The sequence below is a fragment of the Aulostomus chinensis genome, chromosome 2 (assembly GCF_037954235.1).
Source record: "Aulostomus chinensis isolate RoL2024-O1b breed Wild chromosome 2, RoL_Achi_v1.0, whole genome shotgun sequence".
Lineage (NCBI taxonomy): Eukaryota > Metazoa > Chordata > Actinopteri > Syngnathiformes > Aulostomidae > Aulostomus > Aulostomus chinensis.
In genome coordinates, this window is record NC_141321.1 from 34,378,936 (window position 1) to 34,404,129 (window position 25,194).

At 45.2% G+C, this 25,194-nt stretch overlaps 1 protein-coding gene across 1 annotated transcript in view; it reads left to right on the forward strand.

Annotated features, from left to right (window-relative positions):
- The window catches only part of itfg1 (integrin alpha FG-GAP repeat containing 1), a 146,934-nt gene that overhangs the window by 55,924 nt on the left and 65,816 nt on the right, over window positions 1-25,194 (forward strand). The window contains exons 9-10 of the mRNA XM_086190675.1: window positions 733-827; window positions 12,862-13,013. Coding sequence (XP_086046801.1) covers window positions 733-827; window positions 12,862-13,013 — 247 coding nt within the window. The remainder of the gene's footprint in view (window positions 1-732; window positions 828-12,861; window positions 13,014-25,194) is intronic.

Below are 25,194 nucleotides of genomic sequence, written 5' to 3' on the forward strand. Positions count from 1 at the left end.
TACACTGTCACTCATCATCAGGATCACACACACACACACACACACACACACACACGGTACAACATCTGTTTGGGAGTGGTTCACAAGGCTGCAGGGAGAAGGCCTGTCAACCTGGAAGCAGCTTCACCTCTGCTGTGGGCGTCAGTTTTAGCCGTGAAGGGTGTCGATGCATTTGATTTCCTTCTGATGGAACTCTTGTTTCCTTTCTGCTTAAAAGAGCTGAAGAAATTGAGGTTGAAATGAATTTAAACATCGAATGAATGCAAGATTGTCAAGCTGGACGTATGAGTATTTGACACCTGTCTGGACACTAGTGAGGTGCTCGGGCTTTGGGGGGCTGCTGTTTTGACTTGGGATGCTTTGTCCCTGCATTAGAAGTAAAGTCTGCATTGCATTTTGATAATGATAATTAAAAGGAATGAAAATCAGTTAGGAGAAAGATACTTCAAGTCAAGTGACATTCTTAAAAGGCATCAAAGACGCAAGTGTTTGCTTGTGGGAAACAAGCAGGTGCTGCTGTGATCCAGCTCGCACGTGGAGAAAGAACAAGAGCACTTCTCTTTGTTGCCAGAAACTGTGCTGCGCTCGCAGTCGACTCCAGAGAAATCTGGGACATTCTTATGGATTAAAAATATTAAAATAGCATAGTTTTAGAAAACAAAGGACCTTCTTCTCTCCAGTTCTGCCCAGCATTGTTGTGTCATGATCTAATTCTGTGTCTTTTTGTGGCAGATGGTGACGGCCACCAGGACCACCTCCTCCCTGTGTGTTTGGATGATGCCTGTCAACGCAGTGCCATCTACCTGGCGAAGTCAGGCTCAGAAGAGGTACATAATGCACAAGCATCAACACTGGATGTGTTTTGTTCTCCACTTAGAATGAAGTCACTTTATTTTGTCGTGTTTAGCATCTTCCCTACAAGATGGCCTTTACTTTGTCCTCCCCTCGTTTTCTGCTCTTCTTCTCTCCACATTTCTGATGTGTTGTGCTTCCAGCGACTCTTCTTACACACTCGGAAACCCTCTTTTTATCTCTCTTCTCTCCTGTTATTCTCTCAGCTATTCTCCACGATGGATATTGATGTCCTCTTTGTGATCAAAACTCAGGCCCCCCCCTGAACTGTGTGTTTTAGATGATTGAAGGTGAAATGCAACATATGGAGTTTCATGTTTTCCTCACTCAGCCTCTCGGTGTGTAAGTTGGCCAACATGGGTGCCTCACGCTCTGTATGGCTTGTTCGATCTGAGGAGGTGCAGCTCACCACCGGCACCACTACAGTGCCAGACGTTCGGTTCTGGCTCACAATGGCGGTTTATTTCAGTGCAGCGTCGGCCACATGGCTCTCTACAGGGGGCTCTCACGGGTAGAAGCGTCAGGGCTGATCCATCGAGTATCTCTTTGTTTGCAAAGCCATGTGACATCCAAGTAACAGATATGCACAAGCACAAGCTGTTTTATCTGATTAGTGTGCGCACTCAGAAATGATTTTATCGATATATATATGCACGGACACTCCCAGTTCCACTCGTGCATGAGCACACGCGCCAACTTCACCACCACCCACATGCAGCCTTCCGTGATTCCTCTCTGCTTGCATCCCAGCAGCTGGCAGGAGGCCCTCTCCTTTTTTCCTCCCTCTGCCACCAGAGAACTAGCTTCCACTTTCTTTTTCAATCCAAAATAGAAATGTTATAGGCTTATCCTCCATATCCGCCCCTGCACACGCACGTGCACACAAAGAAACACACACTGCGGCACACATATGCGCACTCCCTGTAGGCAGGCCTTTTCTCTTTTGTTTTCCTGTCAAGATTCCAAAAAAAAAAAGATTGAAGGAAGAGTAAAAGGAGGAGTGTTGAGCAAAGGGGAAGGGAGCCAGAGAGAGGGAGACTTATTGGCACTGATGGATGACGTTGTGTTGGTTGTCGGTATGTGTTTGAGACAGTCATCACTGTCAGAGGGCGAGAGGAGCGGAGGGGGGAGGCTTCTGTTCATTCCTGGAATGGCGATCGTAACATACAGTAAAAACCCTTTTCTCCTGGAGCCAACATGATGAGGGTGTTGATCGCACCCTTGCTCTTTATTTGAGCTGTGTACTCTGAGCTGGAGCACCCTGACCTGTGTGGGTGTGTAGCTTAAATAAGCATTTCCAGGCCTGGAAAGGATTCTGACAATGAAGAAAGTCAGAAAAATGTTCAGATTCATGCATTCGTGGGTATTTTGGTTCAGGTTAAATGGACCGAGTACAACCTCTTTTGGTTGATATCAGTGGCTTTGATCCATGTTCATGTTGGATCAAAGAGTGTAGTTTGATGAATGTTTACTTCAGTTTATGCTGAAACATAACGGGAGCTGTGTTTTCTTGGGCTTTTATCAGCCTTTGGCAGTTTTCAGTCTCTTTGTCTCTGATGCCGTCTCTGGTTCGACTCTCTCTGAGATGATACGGATCGATCCTGTTGTTGCAGGATGGCGAGACTTGAACTTTCTCAAGGCTCCCGCAGCACGTCTGTCTGGCCAGCGTTGCTGTCGCAGCACTGCCATCGAACAGACGTTGTGTTTTTGTTGGCCACCAGTTCAGCGTCTGCTCGTTCCTCATGCTTCTGCTGGTCGAGATCCACGCTGATCACTGCGATCTCAATGCTTGGTAGTCACGTGACCACACATACACACATCAGGAGTTTGTCGGGGGGGGGGGGTAAGATTAACAAACACAATTAATTTGATTTGATTTCTGCCCCTTTTACATTGTGATTGTGATTTCATGAACCGTGCAGTTGTATGTGGAGGTCATGTTTTCCTGTGGACACAAACGTTTCAGAGAATATAGAGTCACTAAAATCTTCCTCATGGATATGGAAAGGTCCTGGAAATGAATGGGTTAAAATGCATATAAACCTTGAAATAGATGGAAGTCACGGAAAATCAACGGGAGAGAGGAGACAGAAACGAGGAAATGGAGAAGCAGAAAGGTGGGAGATTCGGGAATTCTTTTGCCTGTCATCGCTGCACTGAGCCCAACAACCCAGAGCAGGAGAGTCCCTACAAGAGCAGAATAGCGACTGACTCAGGTGTGTGTGAAGTGCAGACTGGACAGACGTGATGAGACACCTTCAGGTGTGCGCAGGCATCCTGCCGAGTGGAAAGGAGTGTGCATCTGTAACTCGGTGTGTGAGCTGCCTCCTCCATCTCCAGTCATAGACTCCCTCCTTCATGTGATCTCTGCCTCTGCACCTGCAGCAGCTTCACACCTCCACTTCCCTCCAGTCTCTCCTCTTTGTTCTTCGTCTTCACTGACAAGCAGGTTTAGGGCCCCGGCTATCCATTGTTTGGTAATTGAACATTCTAACGATGATTAAAAGGCAATCGTTAGTATACAAAAGTGAAATATGCCAGTCTGTTTAATTGCCTCTTTAGAGATATCATATTGCACTACGTTCTTGTCCACCTTTGAATAAAGTCTCAGTTCTTTCAGGGTTTCATTTGAAAGACGGCCCACTCTCAGTCTCATCAGGTGTCTCGGGGTTCAGGGTAGAGTATCAGAGTTGCTCAGTGGCAGACGGCTTCTGAAAGTGCGATGGCAACATGCAGTGTCAAGGGAGGCAGGTTGGCCGCCGTGGCAACTGCACACGCCTGTTAACATGTCATCCTCCTCTGATGACGACAGACCTGAAGAAAAAGAAAATCTTTGTTGCAATCAAACAAACCTTTCTTAAAAATTATTAGGATCTAGAATGGTGCTCAGGTTCCCGCGAGCTGGTCTGTGCGAGCACTCGGGTGGTGGCGTGGGGATCAGCCTGTACAGTATGAGCACATGATTGTGAGCTCTACACAGGTATCATTTATTGTGACCTACACACACACACACACACACACACACACACACACACCGCCCACATGAAGGCTGAGCCAGCTGCCTACTGTTGCTGGCCAGACCACGTAAGGGCAGCCAGTGTGGAGGCAGACAACCTCCTTCCAGTCTTCCCAGTTATCTGGTCAGGTAGTGGTCAAAGAGGTGACACTGGCAGCAGGTAACTGCTTCCCCAACCTGCCTCGCTGACACAAAGACATATGGTCTCACTCCATCTCTGGCTCCGCCCGCCTCTTTCTGAGGACAAACTATGACCTCATATACACCTGCAAATTAATTACTGTCTGTATCTCTGAGTGGGAGGTAGTTTAGTGTATGCACAGGCTGTTCTGGACAATGTCATCACTGCAGTTGAGAAGCACCATTTTAGATCATCATCTGATGTGAACCCTAGAAACTTGCTGCTGTTCAAACGGTGCCTGTGACTCTAAACCAGGTGAGAATCTGCATGTAGGAAAATGAAGGCTTCACATGGAGAATTAAAAATGAAGAGATACTTGTCACAATTCAAGTTATAACCATGATGTCACCTGGGTGGTAAATTCATGAAGCTGAGGGCATGAGAAGTCAAGCATTCATTGCACAATGTCAAACAAACACCGACTCAGTGTGCTTGAAAGTTTTAGTTTCAACTGCTTACTCTGCATTTGTGTGAGGTTGCTCGCATTTTCTGTTTCCTCCCACGTTTGGAATTCGTACTCTGTCTCTGATAATGGTTGAAAGTGAATCAAGCTAGCTGAATCTTGGTATTCAGTTACTGAGAGGAAGCTGCCCACGTCTTCCTCTGATTATCAAAAACACTCAAGTAGCAAACCTGTGCTTGCTGCTACAGATCAGGTTATAAGTAGAGAAGGTCACGTGACTGACAGCGGTGGGAAATACGAACCATAAACTTGAGTCCTTGTGGCTCGCGACACGTGGGATTCTGTAAATACTTATTTTTTAACTGTCTTGCCAAAGCAGTGGGTGCAGAAACTGAACACAAATAGAAACGATGGACTTGATTGTAACAGCTGATGTCATCATCAAGTCAATCAGCTGAACAACATCAAGAAAGCCTCACAGTCGGCGAGGGATAGATGGGGTCAGAGTTCAAAGGTTGCCCGTCATTAGCCTGTGTGACCTTCGTTCACACTCCACAACGCAGCGCCCCTCCTTAGTGTGGCATGTATGGGATCATTGGCTGAGGCCTGCGTGTGGTCGACTGGCTGTGAAGCCGAGTTGCTGAGACTTCTGTTGTTGGAAAGCCCTTCAGCTGCAGCAGTTTGCGACATTCAAGTCGCCGTCTTCCTGGTGACTTGTGACGTCTGTGACATTGCGATGTGGCAAATCTGAAGGACGCATTTTGACTGCATCATAATGACCATGATACATAAAGATATTTGTGGACAGAATTTAAGATCATTTGAACCTTTGAGCACAAAGTCAATTTTTGCATTGCTCTTGAATCAATGTGTCTTGTCAGTTGTACATAAAAACTGTAGTATTATATGTTCTCTTAGATATTCAAAGACCGCATGCACCAAATATTCCATGATTACGTTTTTTTCCACTTGCTTTCAAAAAGACCCAACTGTTTATGTGGCTAATTCAATGGCAATTCCCAGGTTTGAGTACATTTTGTTTAATGAAATTTAAGGTTTGATTTCATCTTTTTTTTTCATACAAGTTTGAATTTTCCTCCTCTAGAAACGCTACTTAGGAATGACAAGGATGTTCCAGGGGCCGTATCGCGCAGCCCGAGCCTGCACGCCATCATCTAGGTCACTATTGTGAACATCTAGACTCGTAGCCTAAATTCTACTGTGCTGTGCAGTGATGGTGTGCTTCACTTTTCTCCACTGCTGCATCTCAGTCTGTTTCTCAGTGCCAGTTCAGCCACTTCTAAAGCACTGAACATCAGTCACTATATCTCCGCCATCATAAAAGCCATTGCTTCATTACACGCCTGTTTTTGAATTTTATTTTATTGCCTTGGACAGCCTTGTTGTCTGTTGGTGTAACAGCACCTCCCCACATCACCCCATAAACCCCTCCACCACCTCCTACCTCCACCGCAGGCCGCCCACATTTTAATTTCTTGGCCTAATGAAGCGAGAGCTCTCTCCAACAAGTAGAATCAATGGGAGTCTGCGAGCGTACCGCTGCTTTTTCACTGTAGTCATCAGCACTGTCAGGAGAGTGATTTTATATTCTGTGTTTGTGCCCCTTCTGGGTTTAATATGTGTTTCTATATGAATGCTCCCCTGTTTCATGTGCGTGCGCGTGCATGCAGAGCACCACAATAAGCCGTCTGTATGCAGGGTGTGTTTTCCTGCTGTTTGATAAAAAGCCATTAGTATGCAGGATCCTTCCCCGCACACTACCATTAAAGGTATCAGATTACCTCACAAGTGCAAATACCATCATCGCCTGCATCTCCATTATCCAGGTCATTTGGATCTTGGCATTAACATGCACATGCTCACACTCACTTTAATGGTAATGTATTGACATTTGAACCGACGAATGTCAGCAGTGAGTTATTTAGGAGTTCTGTGTTTAGCTGAGAGGATTTTGGGACAGCATTAATATATACAGACACAGACTTGACATTATTCAAATACTCTGCAATGTTTAGTGATTAAATGTCAAAGCCTTTCCTGACGCACGGATGGAGTAACTGCTCCATGATTTATTTAGGGAGCTCCTCTGTCAGGTTGGATATTCATTTCAGCTTCACAAATAAAATATGTTTTGATTCCATTAGAAGCCTGTAATATCCTCTCTTACGCCTTTATGCTGTAACCCTCGTACCCCACATGATGGTTCTGAGCGATAAAAGCGAAATGCTTGGTCATGTTACTGCTTTCCCTCGCCGATCTCACGACTTCCACTTCTGCCATTTCACTCACACATGCAACATGGTCACACAATACCGTTGTCACATGTCAGTGTCAGTAGGTTACAGAGACACGATGAAGCGATGAGAGAAACGACATCCTAGATACTGCACCGCGCTGGCATGAGTTAAGATGGCGTCTCATGATCGGACTCCTGCTTCATGAAGCACTTCCGTGTCTGCACGTCTGAATGCGTCTGCACATGCAGACGTGAGCGCCTGCTTAGTTTGGATCAGAGAACTTCTGGATGAATGACAAGTACCTTTGTAGGCCACAGTTTCAAAGAACTCTCATAATACTCCTGACACGTGCTTTGGACACGGGAAACATGCTCAGCGGCGCCGAGTGGGACCCGCCACCGTAACCGTGTTCCCATGCGTCACATAAAGTGATTCTGATGAATATTTGCTTTTTTATGAAAACAGCATGATGTGCAAAACTATGGAAAAATTCACCAAAAAAGTTTATATGTTCGGGTTTTTGCTTTCTGCCAAAACAACAAAACAAAAAGCCCATTCCATAGCCACCGGATGATGTTGGTATCGCTGTGTTCTTCTTCTTCTCTTTTGTTCAGCGTAAGAAAAGAGGCCACAGACCTGCCTCGGGGCCAGCGGCAGCACCGTGGGCTGCTGATGAGGCTGATAAGGCTGATGGCCAGCAAATCTTTTCACTCTTTCCTGTGAGAGAATGTCATGCACACAGAGCAAAGCACTCCAGCCAACAGATCGCTCGCCAGGTCATCTGCCTCGTAGACCAGCGAGCCATGTGACCTCAAGTTTACCTGATATGTCAGAGTAGCTGCTGACATACATGGAGTGCAGCGACACCTTCCCCTGCTTACGTAGCTACCATCACATTTCCTGAGAGTGCGATTGCGGTTGGCTCAAAATGTTCCGATCCACCCGACTCGACACAAGATATCATGAAAGCCATCTGAGAGATTTGTGTGCCTCCTCCTCTCCCTCACTCCCTGAATGAGGGTAACGTTATGTAACGAGCCTGTGAATGCTCTCTGGCTACACTCTTGTAACCTAATTTGGAACTGCTGTTTGTGATGAAATGGAAACAGTTTGTAGTCACAACAAACGCGGAAAACAATATGGCAGCTCGCTAGCATCGAAGCAGGCTGACGCTAGCAGTCGCTGCTAGCAGGGAGTGCTAGCTTGATAAGGTTTTGGTTTCTTCAAAAACAAAGAAGGAGATATCTCAGATTTTACCACAGCAGGAACATCTGTGCCAGCGGTGAATTTTGAGATGGTTTGGTGTCGAGCGACGGTTGTCGATGGCGGGGCTGACCACAGCTAGCCTCACTGCTTGCCGTGCTGGCTGGTCAGCTAGCTGGCTGACTTGAATATCTACTGTGGTTAAAATTGAGATTTTATCAGAGATGTGGCATCGTGCAAGTGGTGACGGCGAACTAAGCATGCCACGACACCAAATCATCTCAGAATTCACAGCTGGCACAGGTGATTGGTCAGTGCGTTCCTTTTCTGTTGTCAGTGGGTTGAAAACAACAGCAACACATTTTTCAAACTAAAGAGGGGAAACAGGGGACTTGAAGAGTCTCGGTTGACTCGGGAGCTTCCTGACTGATGATTGCGAGTGTCGAGTGCAGCCCTTGTCCTGTCAGTCTTTCTTGTTAGTCAAACACATATCAGCCATCACACACAGAACTCCCGACATCGTGTCTCCATCACGCTTGCTCTCCTCTGTGTTCCGTTTCTGTCCCATGTGCTTTCTCTTTGTCCCTTTTGTTAGTTTTTCAATGGATCTCGTCAAATAGGAGCACACTAAAAACTGACAATAGCTCTGATTTTGTCTTAACAAGGGGGTATCACCCGATAATGTGTCAATATGTAGGTGTTTGTGCGTGGGACAATACGCCATTATGTCTCGCATTGTGATAACTGGCCACAAATGGGCACAAATGGGAGCCTCTCGGGTCTCGCTGTCTCCTCAGGGTTCTCTGCCAGGCAGGCAGCGCACTGTGGTCATTTCCAGCGCTCCCATTTACTCTGGATGGCAGCAATCATAGCCGAGCTTTACAGACGGCGGAGTCATCCTCTTAAACCACATCCCAACGATCGCTGAACGATCGTTTAATGGGAGCTTGACTGGGCAGCATTGCATTAAAGCTCAGAGTTCAGTCTTATCCCCTGAGAAATATTCAACCTGGGTCTCCGTTTATCACTGTTCTGCTTTTATGACACCATCAGTATTGAGAGGAGTGTTATTATTACCATCATCCTCCGCTCACGATGTCAGCCGGAGGCACTGCATTAATGGACCTAAGACTTCAAAATTAGACCTTCGATATACAGCCTTAAGGTTCCTTTTAGGTTCTACATCACCCTGAAAAGGTTCAGAGGTAGAACTGTAGATACTGGCAGGGATTTAAATAAGAATATCAACAATATTTTTCAATAAAATGGAGATAACGCCACTCAAACTGATATGACTAGCAGTTTTATATTAAATGGGCTGTCTGTTAAAATGTTATATTTTGTCTTTTTGAAACTACAGAATGAAATTTAGATACACCAGGAGTTGAAAAACCATTCAGCTCAGCGCTCCCAAAACAAAGGTGCCAGATCACATGACCCCCACCATCCCTAGTGGGGGCTGAAGCACACAAACGTCGCACGCACGCTCCGATAAAACTCATCGGCTATTTTTATGGTAGTTACAGAGCTTCTGCTTTTTCTAATCTTTAGAGATAATTAAGGGTTTTAAAAAAAAGATAACTTTTTTTCACATCCATAAATCCTATATTCCATACAACGTACTGCGATATGCACCGTGATACCCATGAGCACATTCATTCCCACCTTAATTGTGTCTGATGACCATGCTTGTTGCTTGCAGTTCTTGAGTTATTTGTGCATTTTCATGGAATGTATTATATCCATTTGCTGCATATTGGTTACATACCGCAGAGCTAAATAAGCCCAAATGCAAATATCAGCTCAGGCAGGTACAAACGGATGTAATATAATTAAATAAACAAAGAAAAGAAACAGGATCTCAAGAACTCGGAAAACCAACAAAAGAAAGTCGCTGGCGAGAAACGCCAAGAGCATTAAAGCGGAAAGAACTGGCAAAAGGACGATCTGAGACGGAATGAAATCCTGGAGGTGTGCAGACAATAACGTGAAACTTTTTACAGTTTGGGACTCGTCTCTATGTCACGAGAAGTCTTTTAACAAGTCCTTTAGGTGCAGGTCTGCAGTCAAAGCTAAAGCAGTTTCTATATGTCACCTCAGCTGCCTCTGCTACACGCAGGCGCCAGTGAGTGTTCCGTCCGCATCGTACCTGTATGTGGTCTGCACAGCTGGTTTGGAGGAAACGCTAAATCAGTTGCATCACAGCTTGTGTGATAAATGTCAAACTAATTGGTAATAGGCAGCGGTTCTCCTTCTCACCCATTCTGGTCGTATTAAGAGCTATTAGTGGCAGTTCTGGTGAGAGTCTCTCTGGTGACTCTTTGCCTGCACCTGCTCTCTCTGTTTAACATTCATGAATAATTTAAACCACCAGCATCTGGCCACACGCCTCTCTAGTGTGCACGCGCACACGCAGGCACACACACAGACGCACACAGAGTGAATCTAAAGTGATCATTTGGTGCATCAAAAAACCCAGAGACGAACTGCTTGAGGTGGCCGTCATACACATTGTTGTCATCTCGTACCTCTGGAGCTTTTACTTCCTGAAATGATCGACTAGATTGACAGAACGACCTTCTCAGTCCAGCTGTATTTAAATTCTGTCCTTTTACCAGTGAGTGGACAGGATTATTCAGTCAAACTGGACACAATGGGCAGCATTAATAAAACTACGGTGGAGTCGCTCAGACATCAAGAGAAGTGCTTAGTGAGTTTGGTTTACAGGGAGCAGCCGTGAGCTGAAGACAGGTCGACTGCAGGCACCTTTAATGTATCCTGCATCAGCCACGTATTAGTGACGGGGCTGATGATGAGAGGCAGGTTAAGTGAAGTGTTGTTGCCTTGACAACAGAGATGTGGCAGGCAGCCGGATGGTGGAACATTCCCTTAGGGTCGCGTTTACATGACGAGGGTCTATTGTATAGGTTGTAAAGAAGTCAACATGGGAGTGATTCCACAGTCACTGCTCTTTAATACCGCTTTTTTGGGTGGGAATTTATGTCTCATGTGGCGGCCAAGTGTAGAAGACGACGACGTTCGTAACGATTCGGTTCACAGCGAGCAGCCGCTGGAGAAAATTCATGTGCTGAACTGAACATGGCGTACTGAGTAATGATACGTTCTGCCTCTTGCTATGATTTGGGAGTGAACGCCAGTGATAATTCTGTCTCTGTCTTTCCTCTCTGTGTCGTACCTCCCTCTCTTTTATTGAATGTAATTCTCAAGGGTCCATGGTGGCAGTGATGAGAGCAGAGACCAGTGTGCTGCCAAGTGTGTTCCTGGTCAAACTTTAGTCCAGATGAATTCACTTGGAAGATGCAGGGTTACAAAGAACCTTTCTCCTCAAATATGTAGTGGAAGGACAGAGATGTTGGTTACCTGTGACTTTCCATTCAGCCACCTGCCTTTTTGGAATTTGAAGAACGATGTAAAGGTTGTTGTAGAAATGATGCAGTCTCTAAGTGAAGCAGCAGTGAGAGGCTGTAATTGTCTCACCGAGGCCTTGTAAAGGGCTGCTCTTTGTTTTCTTGCAGCACATATGGACACCTCATTAGTTTGACTGCTTCTCTACCGAACATTCATTCAACGTTTTAAAGAAAGACAGAGCCCCTAGAGGGCTCTATTAGTGGGACATTTGAAGTGCTAAGATGAGAGAGAGAGAGATGCCTCTTTTGTGTGGTTGGAAGAGTGAGAATGCATCACAACACCTGTGTGGGGGCCGCGAGACGTGCACGCAGGATTGAGAGTTCATTATTCAAAGGCATGACTAGAAAAGCCTAACATGAGAAGGAAGAGGGGTTCAATTCATTCCCGGGTCAAATGACCAAAGTCCTGTATCCCAATATAGCACGCGACACTTTCTGTACATTCAGTGAATGAACTTATAACTGGAAACAGTTATAACTTTGCTAAATGGAGACGATAGAAATGGCAGCAAGGCAACTCATCTTCTCAGAGGGAAAGCGGTGAGTCAGCTTGGTTTAGAAAAGGGGGGTGGGATGTACCCCTCAGATTAGTTTCTCTCTTTTCTGTTTAGCTTTTGGACAATGACCCCATACCGAGAGGAGTTTGTGAAATCTGTAGTTGGTATGTGTGTTTGCTTCTAACTCTCAAGTTATTGAGTCGCTGTGAAAAGTGCTGCAGTTTTTGTATTCACAGTACTCTTAAGTCTAGATATTTGGACCTCTGTGGCTTTGTGTTGCCGTCCTGTCAGTGACCACCACACCACTGCACGCGGTCGTCCAATATCTGAACAAGCCTGAAGCAGTACAGGCAGCAGACGTCCATGTGCTGGTCAGTTCCTATGAAAGGATTCTCTGTCGATACTAAGTGCTGCAGTTCGCACTGTAAATGCAAGCGTGCACTGATGTGGGCCGCTGCTGCAGTCTCATTCCGAGGGTTTTTGTGCTCGTACATTTTCTTTCATTCTTCCCTTTCAATACTCTAAAGAAATTAAAAAGAAGGTGAGCAATTGTTTGCCGACCTTGGTGAGAACGTAAACACCTCAGCTACAAAGCTGAAACAAGCCCATCAGCATTCCTGCATGTAAGACGGTTCGACAGTGCATTGAGTATATTTACAAGGCGTTTGTAGCATTTGTCTCTGCCGCCACAAGCACACCAGTGTCAACTTGCCTTGTGGCCAGCACACAGTGGAACATGGGATGGTTGATCTGTGCTCACCGCTGAAGATCCAGCAATTCCATTTCTTCTGTGTGAGCGTGTTTCTCCTCTGATACTGTCTGCTTGTGTTATCTTTTTTTATGGTAGCACTTTTATGGAAGTCAAAAATAAAAGAGGAAAATAATCAAAACAAGGAAGTAAAAATTTACCAAACACATTTTCCCTTCACCTCTGTTGTTGATCGTCACTGTTGCCGCTGTCACCACAGTGCCGCAGTGGCTAGTTCTTAATTGGTGTGTTCGTGCTGGTGTCTGTTTTTACAGTGGGTGCCTGTGCTGTCAGAGTTCCAGAGAAAGGAAACCATTTGGAGCTTTGTTCCAGGGAAGCCCAGCCAGCCATTCTCCCTGCACCTGGGGGACTACAACCTGGACGGCTTCCCTGATGCCCTGGTGGTGCTGCGGAACACCACTGGCAGGTAGGAGAACCTCTGCACTCACTCTTGTCTTCCAGCTTCCCAACTTCTCCGTCAGGTGTGTGTTTGTTGTTGTTGATTTCATGTTCAGACCAAACTAGGCAGATTTACTGGATCATTAGCTTTCTTTATTGTCTTAATGCTGTCTGGAGTAAAGGTAGTTTGAGCAGTTGTTCCTCCATGACTGTAATTAAGAAGCTGTGAGGTGAACACATTCACTCTTGGCTGGAGATCCTGTGGAGTCCTGAGCCCACACCAACTCAGAGTCAGTAGGAGTACTGTGGTAGACGGCAACATACAGTGCTACTGCATGTTACCGTCATGCTTCAAGCGTGTCCATGTTGGTCTAGCAGCTTCATAATGTAGTGTATGTTCGGTTTCAGTGCATTTTCATAGATTTTTAACCAAATGAAAGTTTTACTGACTGAAAACGCAGGATCAGTATTTGCTTGTTTGCAGTACAGTGCAGGAAATAAGTTGTTGTGCGCTGCTCTTGAACTGTGAGATTTGCAGTATTGAGGCTGTGGTATTGCTTGATATGATTATTTTGTTTTGATTGTTCTTGTTAAAATCACATTTTTTACATGATTTTACAACCTTCAAAGTTCCAAAACTCATCTTAGCCTTTTCAGGAATGCTAAGGATGAGTTTTAAGACATTCAGTGCCTCAGCAGAACTGGAGTCATCATGCTGAGTTCACAGGTATGGGCTCAATAATGTTGACGCACAGAAGCAAAATTAACAGTGATCTTCATGCCGTGGATTGTTCCTGGCCGGCAGACTTTACCGGTCAAACATTCACAACCTTTGAAGAGGAGCTTGTACCTTCAGAATATCAGCGCTTCCAAAGAAAAGAGGTTTGATGAGTCAGCAGGGACAGAAATGAACAAGCAAGGTCTGAATTAATGTGAGTACCATTCATGACACAGTTCACCCTGCTGCCGCATTAAAGGGCTTTAAAATGATTTATGTTGTCGCTGAGTGAAGGAGTCTGTGACATTGTGGTGTATGAGAGAAGTGATCACTATCTAGTTTGCTGGAGCAGTAACTAGAATGGAAGGCAGCTAAGGTGAGCGTGTTCTTCAGCATACAAACATGGCCGCTGATAAGCCGACCCTTTAAAACTCACTGCAGCATGTGCCGAGATGTAAGCACCACAGACACTGTGCACTGTGTGTGTGTGTGTGTGTGTGTGTGTGAGTGTTTTGAAAGACCTCCTATATGGATTATCTGAAGAGATGAAGATAAGATAGCTGAAGAGGTCAAGCTTGTGATTGTCTATGCATACTGATTGGTCTGTGTTTGTGTGTGGTTCTTGGAGAGTATTGAGGGCTTGTGTTCGAAATGGTCAGATATTGGGTACGAGAATTTGACCCCTGCTCGTCTTGTCTCAGCTGTACATAATCATCAGTAAGTCCTGTTGGGCTTAACTCTTTGCTGTTACCCTCATCTGAAATGACTTCTGTCTCACCAGCATTAATCACATAAGCTACAGCCTCTCTCTTTTTTCCTGCCTCTCTTCCATGTCCTCCTCATTTTAAGCCTGGCCATTGTAATCCTGCACTGGGCAACAGACTTTATTGCGGAACTCCGTCTGACCCCAGCAGTAACATTTTTACCCACTTCATCAGCAGAAAGAGGAGAAGAGAGAGATGGAAGGAGGTCAGGGTGAAGAGAAAGAGGTAGAGACGTCAGAGCAAGTGTCCTGCAGCTCGTTGCACCAGTTAGGAGACTTGTAGCCAATCAGTGTGTATTATCGTTTGTCACGTGCTCGTCTGTGAACATTTTGCAACACAGTGGCGGAGAAGCTGATGGCTAATGTGTGTGTGTGTGTGGGGGGGGGGGGGGTAATAAATAACTTAAACTCCGCTACTTTGCAGTGGGAGGAAGACATGCAGCACATTTGCTACATTCTCAGCTCTGCTTGTACTGCAGCTCAGTCGTTGGATGTTAGTTTTTTATGCTGCATCTGTTAGGACTCAGTGTGATCGCCTACATGCGCCGCTAATGCAGAATAATGAAAGTGACTACATCACTGGGTGATGTAATGGTGCCTTTTCATAGCCAACAGGTGTATTTGTCCTCATCCTCCAATGATCCCTCAGGACACCGACGAGGGGCCAGGTGGAAGATTTGTGCTGTAACTTAAGTCCAGTGTTCCCGCTGTTTTAACCTTGAAGCCTTAGATGTACTGCTCTGTGGTTGTTTTAAGATTAAACTTAAATGTGAACTCACACATAGCTGGTGCCATCCCAGCAGGTCTGAATCTACTGCTGATGTTCTCTTGTGCTAGGAGATGCTCAGTCTTATTAGCGCCTGCAGCGAGATACAAGAGGTTTTGATCCGGTTCTAGCGAACATGTAGTTACTCTGCAACGTGATCATTCACTTGAAGTTGTGTTTATGTCCACCTGGCAAATGTAAATGAAGCATTCACTGTTCTGTTGTTCTTTTCTCTTCATCAAGTCTTGAGGGAATCATCGGGGTCTTCAGCTGCTGGCGAACAACCGTGCTTCTTAACAGAGTTACGAGCTGTTTGTACAACAGCATCCATCCAACTCCCGCCTGCACCCCTCGTGCTGTTCAGGGCCTCCAGGGGCAGGAGGCGATCCCAGCTGTCACTGGGCGGGAGGCAGGTCGTCCTGGACAGGCTGCCAGGCCGTCACAGGGCTCACAGAGTCTCCACTTAACTTGCATGTTTTTTTGTGTTTGATGTTTTTGGTCTCTGGGAAGAAGTCTCAGCGCTTCTGTCCATCTGTCTTTGCTGCAACCATGAAGTTAACTTGAACGCCGTTAGTTAAGGAGTATGACACTGGTTAGTAAGCTAAACGGCCATAAGAATCACTGTGAACGCGTGACTTGGGCGCCCTGGAAGATTGGAATGAGCGTTTTAAAAGTGTTCTTACCAAATGATTCTGGCAGATGAATCGATGATGAAAGTACGGGTGAGCTGCAGGTCTATTGTGCGGTGTTTTTTTAGAGTATCTCTGTGACATCTGCTGCCCGCTGCAGTCGAAAATGACAGTATGAAGTGACCATGAACCAAAACAGTAAATTTGCAGCCAGACAGCTAATCGATGACCTTAAACCCACTGTGAAGCTCCATAATGCCGAGGAGAGCTGTGGAATCAGTTGACAGTGCTGCGAGGGTTCATGCCTGTGGCTGTTGAACACTCTGTTTTGATAAATATGAACCATGTAGACAGAATATAGACGGAACTACAGAGCTGCATGACGCTTGTTCTTGTTTTTTTCAGACTTCTTATCAAACCCATCCTGTACTGTCCTATTTTGGATGCAGCTGCTCTCTGCTGTCGATCCTCGTTGGCGCTTTGCTTTGTCTTTGATTTTCTTCTAACCAAATGCTCTCTGCTTACCAAATATTTGTACAGCCTTCAGCTGGTCTATTTTAACTCCCACTCCCTTTCCATTGCTCTCCTTCATCCCCTCGCTTTCTCTTCCTCTTCGTTCTTCCAGATGGTTATTTATAGCTACTTTTCAGAGAAAAGTCTGGCCAGTCCGCAATCACTCCTCCCAGCAAAATGAATGCCAATTTTAAGTTTTCAAAATAGGTGGATAGAAGGAGAGAGAGGGTGTGAGACGGGAGTAATCCAGTCGAACTGATGGACCAGTGTGCAGGTACTCAGGAGGGGTTTAAGAAAACCAGGTTATTTAACAACGCGGCTCAAATTTGGAAGGCACCGTTTGGCCAAAACCAGTGATTTATGTTTATTGCCTCATCATCTACATTTGTCTCACCAATGTTTTTTTTTCAAATGAATCTGTTTATTTAATTGTTTTAAAAACCACCTCACAATAGAGTTGCACTTCAGGAGGAGTGTGTGTTTACTGAGGTGTTTTCCCCACAGACACCCCAACAATCTGGAGTTTGGCTTTATTGCCACCAGTTGGGATTATTTCTGCTTTGTTTGTGAGGACCGGAGTGAGTCAGATTGTTCGTAGGCTGAGAGTTTTACCTCCGGCCTCAGCTCCGTAACAGTCCAGTGCAGTGCAACAGTTGCATCACTGCGGATTCTTGAGCAGCTCACCTCTCGCTGTGATCCGTCACACCCGAGCACTTCCTTACTTACTCAGTGACGAACTATTGCGACTCCCAAAATCCACATGAAGAGGTTTGGTTTGAACGGCTCTGTTGTTGCCTCCTGTTCTTGCTTTGTTTTTCAAGCCGGGCCCTATTTTCCTTTGAGTTTGGGTTAAAATGATCAGTATGGACCAAAAACATTGATGTGAACTCAACACTGACAGAAGACACCAGAACCCTCAAACTTATCCAATCAGCAAATGACAATTTCTTTTAAACAAAATGTGCAAAGTTTCTCTTACTTAAAACAGAGAGTGCTATTTTTTTTATAAAAGCCAAAATTCTCCTCCCTGGGTGGCCTTGATGCAAACGTACCCTTCATCCATCGTCATGGATTTGCTCACATACTTGAACAACTGTGCTGCTTTAGTCAACACTCGTAAACGGGTGACATTCCATTCACAGTGAGCAGACAGTGTAGGTCATTCGTTCACAGGCTGCTGTAAACCACAGCCATGAAGAACTGCAGGACAGCGTCCATGTCTCTGCGTGTTCATGCTGCCATATTTGTTTATGTGTGGGATTTTCATTGGCAACTCCTGAAACTCCTCAGGGTCCATATTAGATCCGGGTCACAGGACAGACGCTGCCTCCAGACTCTCTGTCTCTCTCTGTCTCTCTCTCTCCCCCTCTCCCTCTCTTTCATATACAAACAGCCACATTGTTGAAACAAAACAAAAAATGCAAGACTGTTGCTCGCTGCGGAGAAGGAGCTTCTGTAGGTGTTTCAGGAGAGGTAGAAAAAGAAAGCCTTCAGGATGTTGGAGAGACAAGAGGCAACCCTGTAAAAAAGAAAAGAACAGCAGTGAGAAACTAAAGAAGGAGATGGAGGTTTTCTTTCCCTTTTTTTATCCCTCACCAGTGCAAGAAAGTTTCTGCTGCAAGTCTGATGGTAAAGTGCAGTTCTTTCCAGTGCAGATGTCACAGCAGAGCAGTGCACAGCATACAGTTTCCCACTCATGTACTAGATTCCTCACTCACCCAGCAAGATGCAGGCTGCACTGCTCTCCCTATTTATGATGTTTTCTTGCTGGTCTCTGCTCAGCCGCGTTGTTTCCTTCGGTGTGTACCAAGCTGAAGTTTGCAAGGGAGAGCTGTGTTAGAGTCAAGCCAGTTTGATGTCATATAGCAGCAACGAGATTAGATAAACTCGACTTTGCTGACCCCGCAGTAGGGAAATTCACTTGTGACAGCAGCTGAAAACTACAGCTAGGAAAAGGAGTGAGCAGTTATTGTACATACATCTGACAGTTCTGAATTTATAAAAACATACATCATATCCAGTCTGTGGTTGACAGAAAATATTGCATAATTAACATTGGTTTGATGTAATAAGAACGATGCCACAGGGACTGACAGCGCTGCCGCACAGCAACTCTGTTAAGCCAGCTAACAGAGAGAGTGAGCCCAGAACCGTACTCTGGAAATTATTGGAGTTGAAATATATGAATGAATATATATATATATATATATATATATATATATATATATATATATATATATATATATATATATATATATATATATATATATATATATATATATATATATATATATACTTCCCATCAGCAAGCACTTGAGGAAAAACTGCCTTTTAACAGTTAGGAACGTGGGAGCAGGCCTCGGCTCTCTGTGGGCGGCCATCCGGATGAAAGGGAGATAGAATACATGTTTTACCAAAAGCCTCGGCTGGCCACTGCAACCTTTATCTTTAAATGCTGCACTCATGTCTTAATTGTTGTAGCAAAATGTCAGTATTACGTTCTCAGTGTTAGTTACTTCTAAGCGTTTTTATCTCCTGTACTGTGACATGTACTGCTTTTTCTTTTCTTCTTCTTCTTCTTTCTTTGTTCAACGGATGTGCCTCTGACGTCCACTGCTTCTTCCTTGAGCCCCTGCTCCTCCCTTCCAGGAAGTTCCAGGTTCTCCCAACGGAACAGGTCTTGTAGCTGTTCTGCTGACTGGCCTCTGCTAGCACGTCAGCTCATTGATCTGACCGGTTAGTTAGACGGTGATAGATGGGTCAGTCACCCATCTGCACACTCAGGTTTGAGAATGTCTGCAAGCACTTTCCAAGTCGCAGCACATCTCCACCAGAGAGCTGTAACCAGTGGTGCAGACGCTGCTCGGTATGGATCAGTGGATGAATATTGACCAAGAAAATAAAACTTGTGAGTTTCCAAGTTCGTCGCCGACGTTCTCCCGTTGCTCATGATATGACATCATCCTGTACCTTTGCTTCATTTCTGGCAGCCTCTTTCGCTCTATATTTATGATGTGTGGAGCCATCATTTTCAATAAATGCTGCTGCAGAAAGGGCAGAGGAAGTTTAATCACATGAATCTTGATGTTATCCCCTATAATCATCATTTTCAGTTTCAGTTCTCAGCTACAACAATATTGTCCTTGTTCTGTCACCATCATCAGCCTGCATGCTAACACAGGAAGCTCCCGGTGTCTCTTCACCAGCGTTGTGGGAACATTTTCTCCCCGACGCTTCAGTGTTCTAGATGCAGACGCCGGGGGTGTGTGCTGCTGTGGAGGCTAGCATGTGTTGGACAATGACCCTGCTGCAGTGGGATGATCCTCAGCAGTACTCTTTTTCTCTGCCCTTTTCGCTCCTTGTATCACATCCGTGCTCTGATTAAAAGGCCCAAAGGTCAGCTTTAATGTGTGATTGAGCATCTTATGATTAAATGTATGTGCCTGTTTGTCTAATGCGCACATCTGCATATGTTACTCCAGCAATTAAAAAAAACAGCTGGATCACCTTCCAAGCAGCTTCAGATCCGCACTCGATTGGATGCCTTGGAAAGCTTGCCATCAAACACAGTGACCTTTGACCTCAGCAGATGACCACGGGTCAGATTTAACTCACAGATTACAAAGAACTATAGCCACACCATTGCAGGGTTAGGAACATCCACACAAATACACTTTACACTCATCAATTCCATGTCCCCCCCGTCTCTGTGGACTTCAGGCCACATAGGTTTGAACAAAATGTTGGATTTCTCTGGTTTCGTACGCTCCTGCAAAGGTGAGCCTGTGTGCGGTCACACCAGCATGTGGCACTCAGCTTCCCAGCAACATTTCAGCTCTACCACCCTGCCAGTGCCGTCATACGGAACCTTCAAAATGACAATTTTCAAAGTGTGCGAATCAGTGAGCACCAACCTGGCATGACAGTGACAGGCTGTCCTTCCCTCTGCTTCTATGGAATAGACCATGGCACAATATACTGTAGAAAATAGCATTTGCTGTTTCATTGAGGACATAACTCATTTTATTGTCTCACTGTGTTTACAACAATTGCTTGTTAGCCCCAAAGGGATGAATAATTGGATTTAATTAATAATGTATGGCAGACTTTTCCCCCATAGAGAAAGACGATCATGATTGCCAAGATCGGGGATGTAATTATCTCTGTCTTACCTAAAGATAGAGTGAAATTATCGGGAACCTTTCCAATGTGTTTTAACCTTCTTTATTCCCTAAACATGTATTATTTATACGCCCAGCTTCTCAGACTTCTTGTGTTTAGCCATTCATTTGTTAAAAACTCCTCTTCCTGTCACCACAGAATGCCGACAGTTTACTGGAGTCGGTGTCACAAACATCATTTTCAGGGCCAGCTTTGCCGTCGTGTTTTTGGAGTATATTAAATGGGATTTATGCCACCTGCAGTATGTTGTAGTACATGAAGATATAGATTAATGACGATTGATTCACCTGCTTGGTTGATAAAATATCGATCTGTGTACAACTCAATTATTCGGTTCAGTTTAGTTATAGAGACTCTGAAACTGTAGTTATTCTGAAAAAAAGGCTTGTGAAATAAAACGGATGATTTATTCAAGCATGTGACGTGCTGCACGAATCAAAACAAACAGACACGCTCCAGCACACTCTGGTTAGTATCAGTGTGTACATGCTTGTGCGTTTCACTCAACAAATACATGTGTGAGCCCTTATTTCAAGCATTTAACCAAAAACCCCTTTCAGAAATCGACTGACATTCTGCCTGCTGCAACTGACTTCCTGTTCTGGTTCCTGGTCCTCAGGTCCATGTCTGTATTCGTGGCTCGAGTCCCTCCAGTTTGTCCCACACAGCAGCACGAGTGGGCCCTTGTCTGCCATTGGCTTGTGAACTCAATCAGATTGGCAGTCCAGCTTCAGCTAATGAGCCCATGAGAAGAGAAACGCAAGTCAGCATGAAACCTTGTTTCAGCTCATCTGACGACATCAGTACACAAACATTTCCACAGAAACGTGCATGTTTGTTGAAGAAACTGAGAAGAAACTGATGTTTCCGGACAGGCTAGCCTGGTTGGACACTCGAGTGGCTCGTATCCACGCGGTCTTCCAGTTTCCCCTTCTGAATGACAAAGACAGACCCACCAGCTGCTGGTGTGGAGCGTTACTGGCTTCAGGGGTGTGTAGGAAATGCAGATTTCTGTCTCAAATGTGAGTCAACAGTGAGCCTTCATTGCTGCGAGTTCTTTGCCATCAGTTCTGTGCCTTCACCATAATGGGAGTGTTTCCACCAGGCAACTCTCTCACTGACTGCTGTTGTAGCTGTGGAGGTGCTAAGTCCTCCGCTGACAGTGGAGTGTTTTTGTGTTTCTGTTGGAGTGAAGTGAAGAGCGCGGCGTGGGCTGCAGCACCCTTCACCAACTTTTACACTCTTTTAGATGTGAAAAGCAGATGTCAGAGTGAAAACACTGATCAGACCTTTAAAAGGCTTTTAGACCTGCGTGCCTCATATTCTGCACACGCGCGCGGACACACACACATTTGCATATGTACAGTGTTTTTGGATGACACTGGTGAAAGGAGCCACAAAAAGAATCTTCTGGGATGAGCAGGAGAGAATTCGCTGGATGTGAACTTGTTTCTACTGGAACATTTGTTTCCTCTCATCAACCAGACCCCTGTGGGCCGGACCAGTCGGCTGACGTGTTGATGATCAACACTCACATTAAATATGTGCAACAAATGTGCAGCAAAAATGGATTAAACCTTAAAATATCAATACTGTTTTTTTAATTAAACACATACCATCTCGTAGATTCGTGTCCATAGTTGGAAGGAAAGCCGTTTAATGTGATTAGATCAGGAACGCCAGCTGTCTACATTGATTGACAAATTGATATGCGGGACTCATAAATTATCTTTTTCCACTGCTGCTTTTCTGTAATCTGCATCGCACGCTTCTCTCATCGTTAATCAAATCACTGCAGGCATCAGGACGGATACACGGGAGTAAGTGTACAGCCTCTGATTTGAGAAGCAGTGACATTTCACTCAGCCTCTCAGTGTTTATCTCAGTAAGTCATATGGAAATGACACCGGAATGGGACCAGATAACTCCACACCTGTGTACAGAGGACGTACCAGACAGCTCTGGGAGGTGTCCTTTGGTGCAAGTCCCAAATTTACAAAAGCGAGGTACAGTCTCGCGCCATGATTTCCAGGGACATGTACTTATGTCAGAGGTACACCAAGAAAAATCTCAAGTAAAGCGTTACAGTCCTTCATCTAAAATAAATGGCTGCATCATGTTTTCCCTCTATGAAGACCTGCTCCTCCTCCTCTGACGGGCTGTCACTGCCCACGCCTGAACTAGGCACCAAGTACCAGCCAGCCATGGCCCTCTGGGGGTGGCCCCGACCTCTGTGTCCAGTTCCTCCTGGTCTGACTATGAAGACACTTGAGTACCCAACAAGTTGTCTAACTTGCTTGAATAAAGATAAATGGTTAAAGATATTTATTTTCTCTTTTGGTAAATTTCTGCATGAAGTTCTGCATGTTTTGGCCAACAGCGGTAGTCGTGTTCCCTACCATTGAGAGTCCAACCCCGTGCTCCAGCACCGCTGCTTCTCTCACGAGGATACAGGCACACAGGAGGACAATTATCTTCTGCATATTTTCTCCTTCATCCTTCTCTCTCCTTTTGTAAAACAAAGCTGATGTGTTTTCCTGAAAGCCACCAGAGATGCTTTCGCCAAGGGAACACGCAACTGCTGCCGTTCAGCATAAAGATAATGGATCCCGTCTTTGCTATCCCATTTTCTTTGAAAATTAATTAAATCCTCCTTGTTAAGGTTTTAGGGCTCTTTGAGGGATTGAGGATGTCTACAGTTTACTGTATATGTATCAGGAAAATCTGCTTATGCTGCCAAAGGACGTCAAATACCAGAGTTTGTGGCAGGGAGACAGGGAGGAGCGCTCCTGGGATCCTCCTGGGTCCCGGTCAGGTTTGGTGTAGAGGCACCACTAGTTTGCTAGTTTGGATTGTAAAGCTAAAATATTACGGGTTACACCATCCCTTCAGTTAGAAAACTCATTTCTTCTCCTGCAGAAAACAGAAATGGACCAAGCAATTATACGATGCCAACCAGTTGGAACCGTGTGTGTTGTGTGGGTTGGTGCCAAACGTAGCTTATTATTCCAGTTGTTATTGTTTCTGCTGATTTGCATTCTAAATCGTCCCACTGACTTCCACCTCCTTGGTTTCTCTGAGAAATGCAGAGGTTGCAAGGGAGGTTCATGTAGGCTTCGCTTTATGATTGAAACGGAGCGCTTTTTTCCAGTTTGGGGGCTTCACTCTGGGAGAGGGGCAGATGAACCCGTCAGAGGAGCATCTGAAGTGAACTCACGCCTGTCATCATGATGACACACTGTTGTTGCTGCTGACAGAAATGTTGTACTTTGTATTTACACTGGAATTATGAACATTTGTGCACACTGATGTTTTTATCTCATGGAGCCTTTTTTAGAACTCATTCCTCTGCCAAGGTCACTGTACGTATTAGAAAAGAAATGGAAGCCATTGCCATGTTGTGAAATGACCCAAAGTGGAAAGGGTCCTCCTCGGTCGCTGCTCAGCCCTCCACCAAAGTTCACTCTGGCAGGTTTTGCTGTCACAGTCGTCCCGGCTCCGTCCCACTGGGCTGCTGCTGCATATGCAGAACTCTCCCTTATCGTGAGCATGTGCTTGGCATTTGGGAGTAATTAGAAGAGGCAGGCAACTCTCAGACTATTGGTGTGTTTGTGTGTGTGTGTGTGTGATGGCAATTAATGTGCTGCATGCAGCTCTACTAAGAAGTGCAGTTTCACTCATTTGAAATGGTCAAAGTATCAGAAAATCCATATGTTTTGGTTGCAGTTCTGACAGGCTGGGATGAGTAAATCAATGTATAGGAAAGACTGGACAGGCCAACACACACGTGTGGTGGAGGGAAGGGGGTGTGTGTTTGAAATGAACCTGGAATAATAATGCAAAGGCCAAACCCAATCAAATTGTTCCGGAGAATTTTGATAATGTTTCTGGAACAATTGCTAGGATTTTCATTTTTGTTTTTCAACTGGAAACAAAGATAAATTCTTGGATGAGGCACACGACATGTGCTGCTTTTAAGAGCCAACATGATCATCTTTTTGACGAAGGGCCTGGGTCCAGCAAAGCCTTTCTTGCTGCAGCCAGCGTGTCGGGTGGCTGGTTTGGTATCCCTTAAATGGCCATATGCATAAATCCCATGATTACCACAATTTAAAAAAGAAGCCGAGCTCACCGCTGAGCGTGTGTGTCCCGCTCTGCCGGATTAGCCAACCCTTGCATTATGTTCCAGATCAAACAGCCCCGACTGACAGTCTTCACTCACTCGGTTGTTGAATCAAGGTGCATTGAGGCAGGAATCCCCTTCAGCCTTTGTTACTGAATTAAAGAGAAGTGGTGACCTCAGTCGCCACAACATTTACCCCTGAACCGATGCTATAGTCCATACTGCTGCTGTTATTGTGGTGCTGCAAATGGAATTCCATTTCTCTTTGATAAAATGAATTAAATAGCAGTTGAAATACCAGTCAAAATAGTTGCTATTAGGTTTGTCGCCCACTCCCCTCCAAAATCCCTCAGCCCTTTTTCTCTGGCACAGTCGTGACAATGGTCGTAGTTGATGGCTGACACGGTTAGAAGGGATCACTTAGAGCGAGAGGCCTTTCAGGACTGAAGCGCCACTGATGTTCCGCATCCACATCAACCACCACGAGTAAAACCGTAACACATCAAGCAGCTTGA